The following is a 22,057-nucleotide window of genomic DNA, read 5'->3' on the forward strand; positions in this document are numbered from 1 at the left end:
AATCAACATGGATTCCGGAAAAAGCAATCGTGTGAGACCCAACTCGCTTTATTTGTGCATGAGACCCAGAAAATATTAGATACAGGCTCCCAGGTAGATGCTATTTTTCTTGACTTCCGGAAGGCGTTCGATACAGTTCCGCACTGTCGCCTGATAAAAAAAGTAAGAGCCTACGGAATATCAGACCAGCTGTGTGGCTGAATTGAAGAGTTTTTTAGCAAACAGAACACAGCATGTTGTTATCAACGGAGAGACGTCTACAGACGTTAAAGTAACCACTGGCGTGCCGCAGGAGAGTGTTATGGGACCATTGCTTTTCACAATATATATAAATGACCTAGTAGATAGTGTCGGAAGTTCCATGCAGCTTTTCGCGGATGATGCTGTAGTATACAGAGAAGATGCTGCATTAGAAAATTGTAGCGAAATGCAGGAAGATCTGCAGCGGATAGGCAGTTGGTGCAGGGAGTGGCAACTGACCCTTAACATAGACAAATGAATGTATTGCGAATACGTAGGAAGAAGGATCCTTTATTGTATGATTATATGATAGCGGAACAAACACTGGTAGCAGTTACTTCTGTAAAATATCTGGGAGTATGCGTGCGGAACGATTTGAAGTGGAATGATCATATAAAATTAATTGTTGGTAAGGCAGGTGCCAGGTTGAGATTCATTGGAAGAGTCCTTAGAAAATGTAGTCCATCAACAAAGGAGGTGGCTTACAAAACACTCGTTCGACCTATACTTGAGTATTGCTCATCAGTGTGGGATCCGTACCAGATCGGGTTGACGGAGGAGATAGAGAAGATCCAAAGAAGAGCGGCGCGTTTCGTCACAGGGTTATTTGGTAACCGTGATAGCGTTACGGAGATGTTTAACAAACTCAAGTGGCAGACTCTGCAAGAGAGGCGCTCTGCATCGCGGTGTAGCTTGCTCGCCAGGTTTCGAGAGGGTGCGTTTCTGGATGAGGTATCGAATATATTGCTTCCCCCTACTTATACCTCCCGAGGAGATCACGAATGTAAAATTAGAGAGATTAGAGCGCGCACAGAGGCTTTCAGACAGTCGTTCTTCCCGCGAACCATACGCGACTGGAACAGGAAAGGGAGGTAATGACAGTGGCACGTAAAGTGCCCTCTGCCACACACCGTTGGGTGGCTTGCGGAGTATAAATGTAAATGTAGATGTAGATGTGATTGAAGTTCTTTTCCCTGTCCAGGGTTCTAACTGGCTAGCCTCAACAAATTGCACGGAAGTATGTTCTTTACAGTTTTAATACTTTTTAATATACATGTGGCAGCACATTCTACTGACTAGCTAATGGAAAAGCAACTACTGCCTTTGTCTCACAAGTTTCAACAATTATTGTTATATTCTGCTCTTTCTGAGAGCTTTCTGCTCTGGGGAGTTAAGTTTACACATGCAATGGATGAGCAGCTGTGTCACTAGTCACTGATCCTCAGAAAATCCAGAAACAATACTACAGAATCATAAACAACATTCAACAATGAGAGCACTAAAAATGTTGCAAATATCTTTATCTTACATTTGTTGTAGTATCTCTTAAAAGATTGTCTAGAAACAGAAAATAGTGCCTAAGTCTAGAACCGGTGCAAAGCCAGCCTGGACACTTTTCCTCTATGGCTTGTATGTTGGCAATACGTTAGTTTTGCTTAGCCAAAAGGAGACAGTTTTGGATAACCTATGAGAGGCACAAAAAGAAACAACCTATTTCCAATACCGTAACTGACATTATTCAATGTTCTTTGTAGGTTATTTGTAGTGTCTTTAAATTTTCACCACCAGAGCTTACATATAAGGGTCAGTCCAAATGAAGTGGTCCAATAAAAATTAAGTTGGTTGCTTGACCATTTTTAAATGTTTTAATTTTTTATATGTGATTACCCTATAAATCAGAAGTTCAAAACAGTTTTTAAAAAAATTTTACCGCTCACATTTAATGGTGGCCAAATCATTTGTAAGCACGCGACAATGTTTCAGTTTTAGAGACGTAGCAAATATATGGGTTAAGTTACAACATTGCAATTGACATGATTGTTTTTAGAGAAGTGTCCTCTACAACATTGTCTATTACACAAAATACCCTAAATTCAAAAAAAAAACCAGTCAAAATCACCTCCAAAGCTTAGTACCCAAATTTTAAAAAATCCACTTTTTAAGCCCAAAAATAACAAACAAGGAGTGATTTATGAGAGTCTGTTTTTTTCTTATAGTTAGTTCCCATACACTACTACCCTCATATACAGGGTGTATACGTGGACAAGGAAAAAAAATTCCTGGATTTCCCGGTTAAAAATATACTTTCTCCCGGGTGAAAATACACTTTCTCCATGTTAAGTGACAGTATATTCTTCCTCGGCTCTGTAAAACTCATCAATTCTTTGAATGTTTCTGGTTTTATATACCGACGTAGAATTTCCCGGCACTTTAGAAAACAAAACCCAGGGGGGAAAAAACACGTTTTGAAAGACCTTTGATGTGCAGCAACATGTACGCTACATATTTCCGTATTACAAAGGTATAAATTTGAATTCCACCAAACACCACATGTCACTTTCCGAAGCACTGAAATCGAGATTGCGATGTGCTTTTGTAAGTCTTTCATAGCTCATGTGACGTGATCTCGCCAGCTGATGACAGCAAAGGACACGTGACATAGTCAGCCAATAGCAAGACACTTAACTAGCGCGAACATACAAATAAGAAAAGTTAATGGTTTAAATTAATATACGCAGCACTCACATATAATACTGGTCTCTAAGACTAATAAGCTGGAAAAGAAGCTAAGCGTCCACATATAATGTTGATCATTTTTGCGCGTGTTACACTATGAGATACATCACACAAATAGACCAGTAAAATTTTTAATAACGACGTAAATGTCTGATCTTATGGGCTCAAAATTCATCTAAATGGTCGTCCTGAAAGAGTTGATTTTTAAATGAGAATCAAACGCTTTGTGATTTAAGAAATTCATCGTACATTCTCGCACATAGTTCATCTTGCGTAAAAGGAAATTTGGTTTGAATGTAACGCTTTTCAAACCACCATTCGCAATATTTTCATGCGATGTTAGAAATAGGTTCGTTTCAGCAGTTGTAAGACAGCGCCAGATAATAGGCATCACCACACTTACGCAGCTACGATGACGCAGGAAACCGATATGTTCGCACATGTAAAACATTAAAAGATCTTACATTGTGTCATAAAAGAAAGAAGACATCAGAGGATACTTCAAGAGCATCGGAATTTCGTGAACCATACTAAAATGCATAATTCGGCTTAAAATGCACATTCATATGCCCAGATTCATATGTAAATTTTCTTGGCGTACCAGTACTGCATTATCTCATGTTTGGTTCTTTATTATGGCATAATGCCATACATGCACTTGAAATGCAGCGAACAGTTGAAACTAGCCAATAGTGTGAAATTAAACACTTCGTTTCAAATAAAGCAGAAAAGATTAAAGAAAGACAAATCTCTTCAGCTAACCGACAAAAATAACTTCATTGCTCTGCAAGGTGGAAATAAAATCTAAAACCAATAACATATTTTAGCCTTCCGTAATTATGTGTACGTATTTTAATTCTTTTGATAACTCCCGGCCGCAAAAATCCATTTGTTATCGTTTAACTTGAGAGCAATAAAAGAAGAGAAAACAACAAAATCGCTGAACGTATACACAGGTCACATGGAGACGACCAATCTCCCCACCACAACTCAGACTGCTCTGGGCATCAGCGCCAGACTTACTATATTCCCGAACCGGGGCAATATTAAGTAGTGGCGCCCAGCCATACTTCTGTAACCCGAAGCGAAAGAAAGTACTATTCATACGCGACTCAACTGCGCATGCGCAAGAGCTCGCCCGCAACTGCTCAAACGAATCTAATTTAAACAGTTGTCACGTCACGCTCATCGGAGGCAATTTGTTGTTGTGAAGCACTGCATAGTGTTCCAAAAACCTTTGACACACTTCGCTGTTGGCAGACGCTTGCGTGAACACTGTTTAGTTGTTAAGAGTATTGGTTCTTGTTGTTCTTGTTGTTGTTGTTGTTGTTGTGGTCTTCAGTTCTGAGACTGGTTCGATGCAGCTCTCCATGCTACTCTATCCTGTGTAAGCTTCTTTATCTCCCAATACATACTGCAGCCTGCATCCTTCTGAATCTGTTTAGTGTATTCATCTCTTGGTCCCCCTCTACGATTTTTACCCTCCACGCTGCCCTCCAATACTAAATTGGTGATCCCTTGATGCCTCAGAACATGTCCTACCAACCGATCCCTTCTTCTTGTCAAGTTGTGCCATAAACTCCTCTTCTCCCCAATTCTATTCAACACCTCCTCATTAGTTACGTGACCTACCCATCTTATCTTCAGCATTCTTCTGTTAGCACCACATTTCAAAGGCTTCTATTCTCTTCTTGTCCAAACTATTTATCGTCCATGTTTCACTTCCACTCCATACAAATACTTTCAGAAACAACTTCCTGACACTTAAATCTATACTCGATGTTAACAAATTTCTCTTCTTCAGAAACGCTTTCCTTGCCATTGCCAGTCTACATTTTACATCCTCTCTACTTCGACCGTCATCAGTTATTTTGCTCCCCAAATAGCAAAACTCCTTTACTACTTTAAGTGTCTCATTTCCTAATCTAATTCCCTCAGCATCACCCGACATTCCATTATCCTCGTTTTGCTTTTGTTGATGTTCATCTTATATCCTCCCTTCAAGACACTGTCCATTCCGTTCAACTGCTCTTCCAGTCTTACCAGTCAAAAATCACAAAAATTTAACTGAAGACTAAAACAATTCCCAGGTTTTCTCCCGGATGAAAAATTCCTGGGTTTTTCCCGGATCTCCCGGTTGTCCCGAACCGTATACACCCTGTTATGGAGCAAGAACACTCACAAATGTTTTCTTAATTTTTTACGAATTTTGGAAATTTGAAAATTTTCATTTTTGTTAAGTTTGGGGTTACTATCTCAGGTGTGACTGAGTATAAAAATATGATTTTTGCACATTTTGTACACCTATATGATAGCAACATACTGTAAAAATTTCAACATTGATATCTGACTGCGATCAAAGATATGAATTTTTGAAAATGAGGAGATAATTCACATTACAACTGATCTTATGGCTGTTGCCTATTCATCTGTGATATTGGTGGGATATAATCAATTATTATTGAAGTAAGGTACTGAATTATATACAAAAGTGGAAACATCACGGAAATTAAAGCGGATGGAAATGTGTGTGTATGTGTGTGTGTGTGTGTGTGTGTGCACGCGCGCGCGAGTGTATACCTGTCCTTTTTTACCTTTAAGGTAAGTCTTTCCACTCCTGGGACTGGAATGACTCCTTACCCTCTCCCTCAAAACCCACATCCTTTCATCTTTCCCTCTCTTTCCCTCTTTCCTGATGAAGCAACCTTGGGTTGTCAAAGCTTGAAATTTGTGTGTGTGTGTGTGTGTGTGTGTGTGTGTGTGTGTGTGTGTGTGTGTGTTTGTTTTATTGTCTCTAGCAACATACCAACAGTTTCTCATTTGGTAAGTTACAGCATCTTTGTTTTTATATATATAACATTTATATTCTTTGTTTTTATATATATAAAACATTTATATTATATCTAAAAACAAAGATGCTGTAACTTACCAAACGAAACCGTTGGTATGTTGATAGAGACAGTAAAAAACACAGAAAAACACACACAAATTTCAAGCTTTCGCAACCCAATGTTGCTTCATCAGGAAAGAGGGAAAGAGAGGGAAAGACGAAAGGATGTGGGTTTTAAGGGAGAGGGTAAGGAGTCATTCCAATCCCGGAGCGGAAAGACTTACCTTAGGGGGAAAAAAGGACAGGTATACGCGCGCGCGCGCGCGCACACACACACACACACACACACACACACACACACACACACACACACACATCCATCCGCACATATACCAACACAGGCAGACATGTGTAAATGCAAAGAGGTTGGGCAGAGATGTCAGTCGAGGCGGAAGTACAGAGGCGAAGATGTTGAATGACGGTGAGGTACGAGCGGCGGCAACTTGAAATTAGTGGAGGTTGAGGCCTGGTGGGTAACGGGAAGAGAGAATATATTGAAGGGCAAGTTCCCACCTCCGGAGTTCTGACAGGTTGGTGTCAGTGGGAAGTATCCAGATAACCCGGACGGTGGAACACTGTGCCAAGATGTGCTGGCCATGCACCAAGGCATGTTTAGCCACAGGATGATTATCATTACCAACAAACACTGTCTGCCTGTGTCTGTTCATGTGAATGGACAGTTTGTTGCTGGTCATTCCTACATAGAAGGCTTCACAGTGTAGGCATGTCAATTGGTAAATCGTGTACACCTTCCCGGTCACACGACTGGAGTAGGTGGTGGTGGGAGGGTGCATGGGACAGGTCTTACAGCGGAGGCGGTTACAAGGGTAGCAGCCAGAGGGTAGAGAAGGTGGTTTGGGGATTTCATAGGGGTGAACCAAGAGGGTTACAGAGGTTAGGTGGATGGCAGAAAGACACTCTTGGTAGAGTGGGGAGGATTTCATGAAGGATGGATCTTATTTCAGAGCAGGATTTGAGGAAGTTGTATCCCTGCTGGAGAGCCACATTCAGTCCCAGTCCCAGAAAGTATCCTGTCACAAGTGGGGCACTTTTGGGGTTCTTCTGTGGGAGGTACTGAGTTTGAGGGGATGAGGAAGTGGCTCTAGCTATTTGCTTCTGTACCAGGTCAGGAGGGTAGTTGTGGGATGCGAAAGCTGTTTTCAGGTTATTGGTGTAATGTTTCAGGGATTCAGGACTGGAGCAGATTCGTTTGCCATGAAGACCTAAGCTGCAGGGAAGCGACCATTTGCAATATGGACGTACTGTTGCTTGTTGGTGGGTTTGATGTGGACGGACGTGTGAAGCTGGCCATTGGACAGATGGAGGTCAACTCAGCCAATGAACACACCCGTCAACTCCTATCCCTAATAAAAGTCCTCAATCTTTCCTCTCCCACATCCACACCGGCTTTTCAGAGCATCTTCCTACAGGCTAACCGCAAATTAGAACAGCATGCCACCCTCTACCTCAAAAAACTATCCAATCTCCTGGTTTCCCACCTTCGGAAAGGCAAGTCACTCACCCTCCACAACCTTTCCAACAAACCTCAACCTCCTCTCATTGCACACAGACCCACTCAACCTTTCACTTCCAGCTCCACTCCCCCCAAAACCTCAAAATTCTAATAAACACAATCTGGAACCACAACACCCCAATCCGAAACCTCTGTCCTATCCAAAGGCCTCATCTTCAGCCCTACTCCCAGATTCAACCAAAGAGCCCTCGTCAAAGACTTACTGTCCTACACTCGTACTCTCTGCTGGAAATATCACTTTGCCACGAAGAATAATAATCTTAATCCTACTCCTAATGATCCAACTCCCCAAGACACTATCCAAATTGAACCCTGCCTGGAACAGTTCCGTTCTCTGTCACAGTAGGACCCACCTCCTCTTCCTCAAAATCACCCTCTCCAAACCTTCCAGGAATTTCTCACTTCCAGCCTTGCCTCTCAATCCTTCTTGAAAAGCCTTAATCCTACTCCCAACATCACCACAGCTGAAGCCCAGGCTATCCATGATCTGAAGGCTGACCGATCCATCGTCATTCTTCCGGCGGACAAGGGTTCCACGACTGTGGTACTTGATCGTCGGCAGTATGAGGCTGAGGAATTGCATCAGCTTTCAGACAACACTACACACAAAGTTTGCCAAGGTAATCCCACTCCTGATGTCCAGGCAGAGCTTCAAGGAATCCTCAGAACCTTAGGCCCCCTACAAAATCTTTCACCTGACTCCGTCAACCTCCTGACCCCACAGACACCCCACACCCCTACCTTCTACCTTCTTCCTAAAATTCATAAACCCAATCATCCTGGCTGCCCCATTGTAGCTGGTTACCAAGCCCCCACAGAACGTATCTCTGCCTACGTAGATCAACACCTTCAACCCATTACATGCAGTCTCCCATCCTTCATCAAAGACACCAACCACTTTCTCGAACGACTTTAATCCTTACCCAATCTGTTACCCCCAGAAACCATCCTTGTAACCACTGATGCCATTTCCTTATACACAAATATCCTGCACGTCCAGAGCCTCACTGGGATGGAGCACTTCCTTTCACGCCAATCACCTGCTACCCTACCTAAAACCTCTTTCCTCATTACCTTAGTCAGCTTCATCCTAACCCACAACTTCACTTTTGAAGGCCAGACATACCAACAATTAAAGGGAACAGCCATGGGTACCAGGATGGCCCACTCGTATGCCTCCTCGCTTAGAGGAAGCCTTCTTGGTCACCCAAGCCTGCCAACCCAAAGTTTGGAACAGATTTATTGATGAAATCTTCATGATCTGGACTCACAGTGAAGAAGAACTCCAGAAATTCCTCTACAACCTCAACTCCTTTGGTTCCATCAGATTCACCTGGTCCTACTCCAAATCCCATGCCACTTTCCTCGACGTTGACCTCCATCTGTCCAATGGCCAGCTTCACACATCCGTCCACATCAAACCCACCAACAAGCAACAGTACCTCCATTGTGACAGCTGCTATCCATTCCATATCAAACGGTCACTTCCCTACAGCTAAGGTCTTTGTGGCAAACGAATCTGCTCCAGTCCTGAATCCCTGAAACATTACACCAATAACCTGAAAACAGCTTTCACATCCCACAACTACCCTCCTGACCTGGTACAGAAGCAAATAGCTAGAGCCACTTCTTCATCCCCTCAAACTCAGTACCTCCCACAGAAGAACCCCAAAAGTGCCCTACTTGTGACAGGATACTTTCCGGGACTGGGACTGAATGTGGCTCTCCAGCAGGGATACAACTTCCTCAAATCCTGCCCTGAAATAAGATCCATCCTTCATGAAATCCTCCCCACTCCACCAAGAGTGTCTTTCCGCCGTCTACCTAACCTCCGTAATCTCTTGGTTCATCCCTATGAAATCCCCAAACCACCTTCACTACCATCTGGCTGCTACCCTTGTAACCACTCCTGCTGTAAGACCTGTCCCATGCACCCTCCCATCACCACCTACTCCAGACGCGTGACCAGGAAGGTGTACACGATCAAAGGCAGAGCCACGTGTGAAAACACACCAACTGACATGCCTACACTGTGAAGCCTTCTATGTGGGAATGACCAGCAACAAACTGTCCATTCGCATGAACGGACACATGCAGACAGTGTTTGTTGGTAATGAGGATCACCCTATGGCTAAACATGCCTTGGTGCACGGCCAGCACATCTTGGCACAGTGTTCCACCGTCCGGGTTATCTGGATACTTCCCACTGACACCAACCTATCAGAACTCCAGATATGGGAACTTGCCCTTCAATATATTCTCTCTTCCCGTTACCCACCAGGCCTCAACCTCCACTAGTTTCAAGTTGCCGCCGCTCATACCTCACCTGTCATTCAACATCTTCGCCTCTGTACTTCCGCCTCAACTGACATCTCTGCCCGACCTCTTTGCATTTACATATGTCTGCCTGTGTCTGTATATAAAAGATGATGAGACTTACCAAACGAAAGCGCTGTCAGGTCGATAGACACACAAACAAACACAAACATACACAAACATACACACAACATTCAAGCTTTCGCAACCAATGGTTGCCTCATCAGAAAAGAGGGAAGGAGAGGGAAAGACGAAAGGATTTGGGTTTTAAGGGAGAGGGTAAGGAGTCATTCCAATCCCGGGAGCGGAAAGACTTACCTTAGGGGGAAAAAAGGACAGGTATATACTCGCACGCGCACGCACACGCACACGCACATGCACACACGCACACACACACACACGCACACACACACACACACACACATCCATCCGCATATACACAGACACAAGCAGACATTTTTGTCTGTGTATTGTGTCTGTGTATAGGCGGATGGATATGTGTGTGTGTGCGAGTATATACCTGTCCTTTTTTCCCCCTAAGGTAAGTCTTTCCGCTCCCGGGTTTGGAATGACTCCTTACCCTCTCCCTTAAAACCCAAATCCTTTTGTCTTTCCCTCTCCTTCCCTCTTTCCTGATGAGGCAACCATTGGTTGCGAAAGCTAGAATTTTGTGTGTATGTTTGTGTGTCTATCGACCTGCCAGCACTTTTGTTTGGTAAGTCTCATCATCTTTCTATATACACACACACACACACACACACACACACACACACACACACACACACACACACACACACACCTTTCCTTTTCCCCCCGTAAGGTAAGTCTTTCCGCTCCCAGGACTGGAATGACTCCTTACCCTCTCCCTTAAAACCCACATCCTTTCGTCTTTCCCTCTCCTTTCCTCTTTCCTGATGAAGCAACCTTGTGTTGCAAAAACTTGAAATTTGTGTGTGTGTTTCTGTGTTTTTTATTGTCTCTATCAACATACCAACGCTCAGCATCTTTGTTTTTAGATATATTTTTCCCACGTGGAATGTTTCCCTCTATTATATTCGTAACATTTATATTATTTTGACGTACTTAAAATTATTATTTTCAATTAACATCGTTCGAGATACAACTGTTCCTAAACCTGATGGTGAACGTTAAGAACACTTTTTCTTCAGACAGCTTCTGTGATACAGAATCAGACCACCCATTCGCTGTGGTAAGTAAACTGTGTCACTAGTAGCTTTCTTGAATGATGTTCTTGGGCCAACAGGGTGGTAAAAATGCACAAAAAAATCATTGTTTTCCAAACTTATTCTTTCAACCTCTGCAAGCCACCACTGTCAATCATACACACATGCCACTATGACATTAAACGTTAAAGACAGAGATGTAATTTTACTGACACAATGATCCTCATAACTTTCGGTTTATGATGTTACATAGCATCGAACTAAGTTTTTTGCAATGTCAAGGAATTTGTGAAAGTGCCTTGTTCCTTTTATTGCTATAGAGTTTTCAAATGTGGTTTGAAGTGTTGTTTTCATATGCCGAACCACTTCTTTCTTGATCAGAAAATTGGTAATGCCTTTAATATTATCCTTGCAAAAGATATACATGTCCTGTACTGTGAGAATTTGGTCTGTGGTTGGTCTTTGTAGGCTGGCTTTATTTATTTCAGGTTTTGTTGTACCTCCTATTCCATCACATGCATTTTTACCATGGCAAGATGCAAAAAAGTGGCATTCAGCCTCCAATCCAAAGTCTATTTTGTGGTTGCACTGATTTGAAAAATTCTTTTTGTTCTTATACTGACTACCACTTCCATCAGAAAAGTATATCCAGGAATCATGTTTCACTTGGGAAGCTGTTTCACTCTCATATAACAAGGACAAATGTTCAAGTTTTATTTCCCTCAAACAGGCTTTTTATGAACTTTAAGTGGATCACAGCACTTTCTTCCAAAAATGTGGTTGTACTTCAGAATATATTTCTTCTCATGATACTCACACACTGATGATACAGAAGAACTTACTCAAAATTTAAACAAAGTTTGTCTAACTACATCAAAGTCACTCACATTTTTCAAGTTTTTTGAAACTGAACCATAAACTGTTTTGTGACACAATTCACTTGCTGTCTGTCCAACAGAGCACTGTTCATCCATTTTGTTGCAGTCCAGTTAATCTCTAAAAATAATATACAAATTACACACAGGACAAAGCACATAACACATTCTACACTCTCGATGAAGTAGGTACATCCACTTTAATATAGGTTTCAGAACAGACTGGCTATAACAATGCCACACCCAGCAATGCCACGCCCAGCAATAATGTACTTCTTTATTGACAATAAACCTAAATGGGCATTTTTATTACCATATAACAAAAGCGAAAGCTCCTATTGTTTAATATTGGATTATTGAAAATAAATAAACTAAATGAATATTGGGTGACAGTGTTAACTAAACATATGTCACAAATTTTATTACAATGAAACAAACAATTTAAATAGGCAACAGCGATAAGATCAGTTGTAGAGCAATACGAATTATTTCCTCATTTTCAAAAATTCATATCTTTGTTCAGTCAGATATCAATGTTGAAATTTTTACAGTACGTTGCTATCATATAGGTGTACAAAATGTGCAAAAATCATATTTTTATATACAGGCCCACCTGAGATAACTAACCCCAAACTTTACAAAAAAAAGAAAATTTTCAAATTTCAAAAATTCATAAAAAAATAAGGAAAAGTTTGTAAGTATTCTTGCTCTATATGAGGCTAGTATTGTATGATATCTAACTATAGGAAAAGAAATAGACACTCATAAATCACTCCTTGTTTGTTATTTTTGGGCCTAAAAAGAGGATTTTTAAAAATTTGGGTACCAAACTTTGGAGGTCATTTTGACTGGTTATTTTTGAATGTAGGGTATTTTGTGTAATAGACAATGCTGTAGATCATAGTTTTCTAAAAACAATCATGTCAATTGCAATGTTGTAACTTAACCCAGTGCAGAGAGATTCAAAATTTTGCTAACGTCTCCATACTGAAAACTTGTCGTGTGCCTACAAATAAAAATGGCCACCATCCAGTAAAAGTGCAAGATAAATTATTTTAAAAAACTGTTTTGAACTTCTATAATATAGGGCAATCACATATAAAAAAATTTAAATATTTAAAAAAGGTCAAGCAACCATCACTGGACCACTTCATATGGATTAACCCACATATTTTTGCTACTCGTTAGGAATGTATACTGTAGATTGGTTTATAGTGTAGTCTGAGGTCACACTTAGGTTTACAAGTAGCAGTTTGGTTGAGAATTGGCAAAACCAACAAACATATTATGATAAGAAGCTCAAGTACATTCACTGAACACTTAAGCAAATATTTAGAGGACAGTCATGGATCACAGGTTATGTATGTGTCACATTACTCTGGCGATATTTTGGCTAAGTAACATGCACCACACGTGTAAATTTATTTTATTTTTTTTAATCCTCTGTAATTCTGTCTTTATACCGATGGCAGATTTGAAATCTGAATATATTCACTGGTTACTTAAATCCACCAAATGACGTATGTTTCCACCACACCACACTGTGAGTGCTGCCAACTTTGCTTCAGTACTCATACAAGTAACAGCACTACCCCTGATCTAGCTATTTAAGCAAATGTACAAAATATAGAATCTACTAACTACACAGCAGAAGCATTTTTTGGAGGACAGGCACCGGCCATCACCTGCACTACACACTAAGCGACTGTTTTAATTCTTTCATTGAATCCCAGCAAAGGTCTTCCATTATTGTGCTACCAAATATCACAATAATACATGGCTACAACAACATATCCACTTAATTCTCAATAATCTGACACTAAGCAACAACCCAATATTTTATTATTGTAACGTATAAGTACACACATAAAAAAAAGTTTTGCATCACCTCTGTTCAGAGGGTTCCGGAACCTGTACAGAAAATTTGGATAGAGATCAACATAAACATCATTTCCGCTCTTTTTATTGCTCGTGAAAACCACACATTGCCTGTTGTACCATAATACAGAGAGACCTTCAGAAGTGGCGGTCCAGACTGCTGTACACACCGCTACTACTAATACCAGTAGCACGTCCTCTTGCATTGATGCATGGCTGTATTCGTCGTGGCATACTATCCACAAGTTCATCAAGGCACTGTTGGTCCAGATTGTCCAACTCATCAATGGTGATTCGGTGTAGAGCCCTCAGAGTGGTTGGTAGGTCACGTTGTCCATAAACAGCACTTTCCAATCCCCCTTGGCATGTTCGATAGGGTTCATGTCTGGAGAACATGCTGGCCACTCTAGTTTAGCGATGTTATCCTGAAGGAGGTCATTCATAAGATGTGCATGATGGGGGCACGAAGTGTTGCCCACGAAGATGAATGCCTCGCAAATATGCTGCCGATATCATTGCACTATCGGTTGGAGGATGGCATTCATGTTTCATACAGCAGTTACGGCGTCTTCCATGAACATCAGCAGCATACATCAGCCCCACATAATGCCACTCCAAAACTGCAGGGAACCTCTACCTTACTGCACTCACTGGACAGTGTGTCTAAGGCATTCAGCTTGACCAGGTTGCCTCCCAACATGTCTCCGATAATTGTCTGGTTGAAGGCATATGTGACACTCATCCGTGAAGAGAGCTTGATGCCAATCCTGAGCGGTCCATTTGGCACGTTGTTGGGCCCATCTGTACCGCACTGCATGGTGTCGTGGTTGCAAAGACGGACCTTGCCATGGAAGTCAGGAATGAAGTTGCGCATCATACGCCATGTGTCGTGCAGCCTACTGCGCACAGTTTGCGTCGTAACATAGCTGCACGAAAAGCATTATTCAACGTTGCGGCATTGCTGTCAGGGTTCCTCCGAGCCATATTCCATAAGTAGTGGTCATCCACTGTAGTAGTAGCCCTTGGGCGGCCTGAGCGAGGCATGTCACCGACAATTCCTGTCTCTCTACATCTCCTCCATGTCTGAACATCGCTTTGGTTCACTCCGAAATACTTGGATACTTCCCCTGTTGAGAGCCCTTCCTGGGACAAAGTAACAATGTGGCCATGATGGAACCGTGGTGTTTACCGTCTAGGCAGGGTTGAACTACAGACAACACAAGCTGTGTACCTCCTTCCTGGTGGAATGACTGGAACTGATTAGGTGTCTGATCCCCTCTTTCTAATAGGTGCTGCTCATGCATGGTTGTTTACATCTTTGGTCAGGTTTAGTGAAATCTCTGAAGAGTCAAAGGGACAGTGTTTGGGATACAATATCCACAATCAACGTCTGTCTTCAGGAGTTTTGGGAACCGGGGTGTAGTTTAAGCACTGATTACATTTATTGCTTTCCTCATTCAAACCTTCCATTACTACTGAAACAAATAATGAGGAGAAACTCCTTTCAGCAGCAATTGAAATTTACATTTGAGGTGGTGAAACTGCAAATTCTTGATTTATTTTCTGTGCAGCTTAGTGCATCATATGAAATGGGTATACAATATTCTGTCAATGGAAAATTCAAACAAAGAAACATACCTCTTTTTCAGCAATTTTTTCTTGTAAGTTCTTTTGAGGCTTCTTTGACTGGACTGGCTTGACAGGTTCCTGTTTTTCAACATCTTTCTTCTCTTCCTCCTCCTCATCTTCCCAGTTATCCTAGAATAGGAAAAACGAACAGTAGGACCATTGCAAACATATTAATAAAATGTAACTAAGTGGAGTCTATAAGAAAAACTCTTAAATAAATTTTTTCCTGACTGAGGAATTATTATGCTTTCGTCCTAGCAGCTGAATTTAGTCTTTGAAAGAAACTTGTTCTTTGTCACTTCAAGTCTCTCTCTCTCTCTCTCTCTCTCCCCCCCCCCCCCCCCCCCCCCCCCGTGTGTGTGTGTGTGTGTGTGTGTGTGTGTGTGTGTGTGTGTGTGTGTGTGAGCATAGTTTCAAATGAAATGCAGCTGCTTATTTAGCATTAACAAACCACTCAAATATCTGTATCTAAAAATTAACACTGAACTGCCTAAATGCATACTTCTCAGCACACTAATACTGGAATTATCTGGTTAGAGTTCATAAGCTGCTGCTTTTTTCAATAGTGTGTTTCAATCTCTTAAGCGAACTGCATTAGTCTTAGAAACTACTTCAAAGAACTGATCATTAAATGATATGTATTTATTTAGATTTTTTGTGTGGAGTCATCAATATGATAGCTTTTGCAAACATCAACTACAGTTACAAACACAAAATATATTTAGATCTTAGCCTTACCGGTAGTAATTAAACAGTAAATTGATGCTTGTCAAAAGTAATATCTTACACATATTAAGACAGCCAATATTTTTTTAATACTTTATTTAAACCTAACCATTTAAAATTTGCCATGTGAATAGGGAGACTTTTCAATTAAGAATTTTTTTGTTTTGATTCAAATTGCCTTTATTACTGTTTTTCATGGACTGGAAGTTTATTATGCCATATCAATCCATTAGTATATGGGCTCTGGTCAGTCATTTTTAATCTTATTCTTTGTCAGTAATAATTCTCTCTGGACCTAGTTTTGTGGTCATGTATATCACTACATTTAGTTACTTCAGTTTTCTGTAGTTAATTTATAGAGACCAAAGAGTATATAATGAAGTACTTGTGTTATCTGAAAACATCATGGCAAGGGTCTTTATAGCCTAGTCCATGTATAATCCTTAACCCTCTTTTTTTTGTAGCCATAGTACTCCATTAATGTGAATGTCTGCAGCGCAACCCCATATTTCTATGCAGTAGCTAAGGTGCGGATAGATTGTCCCATAATACACAGTTTTAAGCGTGTGGGTGGGCACCATTTTGGACAGTTGGTTAAGAAGATACAGCCCATTGCTGACACACTCTCTCTCTCTCTCTCTCTCTCTCTCTCTCTCTTTTTTACAGCGTTAATGTGGCTAATCCAACAGAGGTTTGAGTACAGATGGATCCCTAGAAGTTTACACTTGTTTGCTTCCTCTGCACTATGCCGCATTCCTCATTTATGCATGAGTGGTGTGAACTGCCAGTTGTTAATATTAGTGTCTGGGATTTATTTACATTGAACTTTAATCCTTGTGCATGAAAATATGAACTTAATTCTAGCATCCCACTACTTGCTGAAAATTTCAATTCCTCACAATCTTTACCATGAAATAAAACTGAGGTGTCATCAGCATAATTTAATGTGCGAGTTAATGGGATGTACAATGTCATTAATATATGCTAAAAAGAGGAAAGGTTCAAGAATTGAGCACTGAGGGATTCCCTGTGTCACTGTTTCACTTGTGGATTTAAAAGTTAAGACCTTATTGTCAATTTGATGGATGTGCAAATTTGGTACACTGTTTCCGATTCAACAGGTAGGTGGGGTGGACAGAAGTTTCATTGATGCATCACTAATACTGAAGGACCACAGTTTTTTATAAGAGAAGCTCTTGGTTTACTGAGTCAAAAGGTTTGCTCAGGTCAGGGAATATTCCGGCTGTGTGCATAACCCGTTCCATATTGCTATATACTTAATGGAAGAAACCGGTAACAGCAGTAGGTGTGCTTAGGTCTTTCCTAAACCTATGCTGCAATTCGGTAAGTATTTTGTGTCTTGAGAAAAATTTAAAACCTGTGAGGCATCAGTTGAAAGAGGGAATATCGAATACAGTAGTGGAAGAAACTGAAAGAACCAGAACCTCTTAGCCATATAAATATAAAAAAACATATTGTAGTAAGATTGCACTTATTCATTACAGTTACAGATTACCAGCTTATTCTGTGTCAAAAGGTTATGTAAGCCATTTCTTTCTGATAAGACAGTAAATTCAGTGCATGGGTGTAAGTCATTCTCTCAAATAGGGAACCCAGGATATAAATGGGATAAATGACCTTTCACTAACAATGCCAGATGGCAAAGTTGCTTTGTCCTCAGATGATACAAACATTGTGATAAATAGCAAATCTAGCATAGTTCTTGAAATAACTGTTAAAAAAGCTTCCACATACATCAATATTGGTTTATAGCCAATTCTTTGCCATTCGACTTTTCAAAATCTCATTATTTGTAGTTCAGAACCTACAAGGTGTTTCTACACAGCATGTGCACAAAATATGAGGACATGCAGACAGAAACATTTCATATTTTGCTTACGTGAGATGAAGGAGTCAATAGCGATGAAATCAATAAAGAGGCAATGACATGAAATTATGTCAGCAAAGACTGTTCAGAAATGCTGAACCTGCAGTAGGAACTCAAACGCAAATTTCCATGTGGTCTGATAATTCACAATCCTCCACCAACTATGTTCTCCAAGTGGTGCTGTCCCCTCACAATTCATTGGAGATGTTCTGGTTAACATAACTTATTGGGGGGCGCAAAAAAACAGTAAATCAACATTCAAGCCCATTCTGGCACAAATTTTCAATTGTCTCAACAAATTCTTGGCACTGTGATTTCATGATAAAATATATTGCAAGGAGCACAGCACACAATTGGTGAAATGACTACACAAATCTTTGTGTATTGTCAATATAACCCAATGACATAATTTGCTAAATTCCATTCCATGATGTTATATGGGATAACATTTTGGCATAACTCATCAAGCATACACAAAAGTTTATAATATGAACTATCTGTGGTGCGCATCCAAGAACATTATGCAGAAGTCTGCTCAAAAAAATGGGCACACAAAAAGCCACTGCTTCTCTGCACCTGTAATTAAATTTGTCATAATATATCTTGTCTTTAAAACCATTAGCTCAATTCATGGAATGAATAAAAGTCCCAAGGTCACTTACTTTGGTTCTAATGGGTAAGACTCATTTAAAATAACTTCCCAGTAACTGCGTAAACTAATGTACAGTTTATGAGCAGCACAGAAAATATATTAGTGGCTAATCACAAGCTGACTAACCACAAATAGAAGTTTCCACATTTCTGTTGAAACAGACTTCAAGAAATAAAACTAAAACAAACATTTTCACAACACAGCACATTTTCTTTATCCCATTTCATTTTAACAGAAAACCTATACACAGTAGTTTAAAAAATATAAACAGGTTACATCTGCCCAAATGTTTATTAGAGGGTAAAGTAGTCTTTGGTAACAACATTAAACAACAACTTGTCTTTATATAGTAGTAAAGAAGGTAACTGATTCTGCAGTTCTTTTCATATTAGTTAAATTTTTAATGAAATCTTGAAACACACATTACCCTGAATGCTTCAGTTTTACGCCATTTCAATTTATTCATCCAATGTCATTAGCTTTATAAAGCACTCAGCTTGTAAAAAAGAGATCCCAGTTTTGCCCCTTCCATTGGGTGTTTTTGAAATTTCCGCATCTTAAAACATTACTTAACACTTTTCCAAGCATTTTAAATGTGTTAATACCCCAATGCTTGTAAACATCGCTTCAGCTGCACCATAAGTTTAAATGTACCCCATCTCAAAATGTGCAATTCAAATTTTTTTTCCGCCAAAGGTACTGGTACAGTATTCTGGTGCATCTCATCACAAATCAAGCACTGGCTTGATAATCAATAGCCTCTGTTTTGACCCCAAACCTATAAGTTATATCAACGCATTATCACCACCAGGTCTTTATCTTTTTATGCCAATCTCTTGTTGTTATGCCATTTCATTGTAAAGCACTTTATATAACCTCCTGTAAACATTCAAAGAGTGGAAATGAAAAAAATGCTAAGTACCAAATCACTTGTCAGGGGAATCAAAAAGCAATGTATCTGTTTTGTGCATAACTTTATTTGTATCCAAAAAATTTAAAGGTATTCTGATACCACAGAATTCTTATGCCCATATCATCACTGTAAAAAATAAGACAAATCAGAAACTAAATAAATTAAGAAAGTTTTTGTGTCAAGCGGATTAATATTATAGGTGCTATGTTTCATTTCTTACATAAATCCAGAAATACAGCAGTAATATTTTAACTAGTAGAACTGTAATCGACAAAAATCATTTCTCATTTCTTTAAAAAAATTTTACGAGAGAAGAATAAAATTAAAATCAAGAAAAAATTTGACACCGCTGACTTCTGTTCCCCACAGAACACTATTCTAAGGATCAGATTTTGCAAAGGTCACCGTAAAACTCCCTGTGTTGTTGACAAAGAAATGGCAACATTGTCAACAGGTCTTTCAGATGAAGTACGATATGTCACATACCAGCCACAGTCTTTCCTCTCTTGAATACATTGACATTATCCCTTATTTGTATCAGAGTAAGAATTTCTTAATATCGGTTTGAAATGGAAGATTATGACACTCAACATACTGCATTTGGAGATCTTACATGCCTGCACTGACAACACTGATTCAGCTGCAAGTTTACAACCAAAGTAGCAGTTTTACGCGTTGGAATTGCATGGAGTGGGTTCACAGCTTTAGCTGACAACAATCTCGTTTACATCTTATAGAATCAAGGCCTTGCTTACCCTTCTTTGGTTCCTTATAGCTGCAAAACTTTTTACAGGTCAAAAAGCTGTACCCACTCACCAAAAACATGTTACCTCTTCAAACCATCTCTGGTTAAATGGAGGAGACATCAATGTATGGCATTTGGAACTCCAGCAAGAAACTACTGCTCGGCACAAAGACCATGTGCCACCTATTAACAAATGTTTGAAACATTTTCTCCATGCTCTGACACTTTAAACAAGCCTATGGACATCCAACAGGGGGGGGGGGGGGGGGGGGGGACACATTTACTGCATTTTACCCTACTATACAATTCTGATTTTCATCTATTTTCTCCTTCTTCAGCCTTACGTGTCTCAGTGTATCTCTGTATCCGTATACATGAACAAAGTATTGAACTTCTCTTCATATGTTCCATGAGCAAATGTCCCATTTTTCAAAAATTCGTGCTGAGAGACATCCTACTATCATACTTCCTTGTCATTTAAATACACTTTGTATGTCTATTTTAATTACCTACTTGAAAATGATTAGCAAGTTCTATATTGAGCACATGTTGGTGTGATGCCATTTTCTTTGATACTATGATCTATCCAACCGTCTCACATCCTGAGAAAAAGTCTAACACAGGGCCAGTGGCATACTTATGTGTTTCATGCAAGAATGTTGTCAGCACTTGCCATGGGGTATGATGGAAACAAAAGAAAGTGTGTCAGCTGTTTGTGTTACGCAGGTCAATCTATGCAAGCACACTAAGTAAGTAAAGGTTGTTTTAATTAAATCATGGGAGAAGGTGGCTGGATCAATGTTTATTAATACATCGAACATGTTGCTATTATTAATGAAAACTGATCCACCTATCTTCTTCCATGATTTAATTCAAACAACCTTTACTCACACAGTGTGCTGGTGTAGATCGATTGTGTAGCCATTTCACCACCACATGAGATACATTTTCATGTCTCTGCAATTAATCCATGACAGACGCACCAATGGACGACGTCGCCATGCAGAACTAAATCAGTCCACTTCACAGCGCTCACTGCCATAATCATGAAATATTTCTCTCGAAACTCACAAATACACCCAAAAATAGCAAACAAGACCATGATTTCAATTTCGGTGCTACAAATACTTGCCTGCCTTCTTGCCTCACACTGTTTATATCTAAGAATCATCCCTCTCCAAAGCGAAATTTTAACTCTGCTGTGGAGTGTGTGCTGATATGCAACTTCCTGGCAGATTGAAACTGTGTGCCGGACCGAGACTCGAACTCAGGGCCTTTGCCTTTTGCAGCAAGTGCTCTACCGTCTGAAGTTTGGAAGGTAGGAGACGAGGTACTAGCAGAATTGGAGCTGTGAGTATGGGTCATGACTAGTGCTTGGGTAGGGTCAGATGGTACAGCACTTGCCCGCGACGGCAAAGGCACCAATTTCAAGTCTCAGTCTGACATACAGTTTTAATCAGGAAGTTTCAATCATCCCACTGGTTATGCATACTGATGCATTGTCAACTGATGAGCAGTAGGTAAGCACTCCCATAACTACTGTTGGCCCTGATCTAAACTTCAGCCCACACCTTGCTGTGGATATTAGCTCACTGACTACTTTTAAGATGACAATGTACTCATCACTATTTCAGCCACCTAACCACTACTATTTTGCTACTATTTTGGCAGTGTACAATTGTGTGGTAATGTGGAATTATTCAACTGCGAAGGTCAACTTTGCTTGATACAGTGAACAAGTATCCTTCTTTATGAAACCAATATGGTGAAAATAAACACAAATAGAACACCTAAAAGAAATTTTGTAATGTACGTGCCTTAATATGTAAAATATTGAGAAATGGACCTGTAGTCAGTATATAAAAACAATTATATGCATATTGTTTCCACAACGAATTCGTATGTGGACAGGTGATTGTGTATCAGTAATGATACTCTCCCTCTTTGCAAATTATGTGGTGAGTGAGCAAAGGATTCCACAACCCATATAGCACCATTTTTGATTCTTCTGTGCTGCAACATTTCTGTCTTTTGTAATCATCTTATGTAGGAAAAGATAAGATTGCTACT

General features: G+C 40.1%; 1 protein-coding gene across 1 annotated transcript in view; it reads right to left on the bottom strand.

The window, feature by feature from the left end:
* LOC126088505 (eukaryotic translation initiation factor 3 subunit J) overlaps nt 1–22,057 on the bottom strand; it is a 75,326-nt gene that overhangs the window by 29,838 nt on the left and 23,431 nt on the right. The window contains exon 3 of the mRNA XM_049906648.1: nt 15,073–15,192. Within this exon, the coding sequence (XP_049762605.1) occupies nt 15,073–15,192 (120 nt within the window). The remainder of the gene's footprint in view (nt 1–15,072; nt 15,193–22,057) is intronic.

Source organism: Schistocerca cancellata, chromosome 6, assembly GCF_023864275.1.
Source record: "Schistocerca cancellata isolate TAMUIC-IGC-003103 chromosome 6, iqSchCanc2.1, whole genome shotgun sequence".
NCBI lineage: Eukaryota > Metazoa > Arthropoda > Insecta > Orthoptera > Acrididae > Schistocerca > Schistocerca cancellata.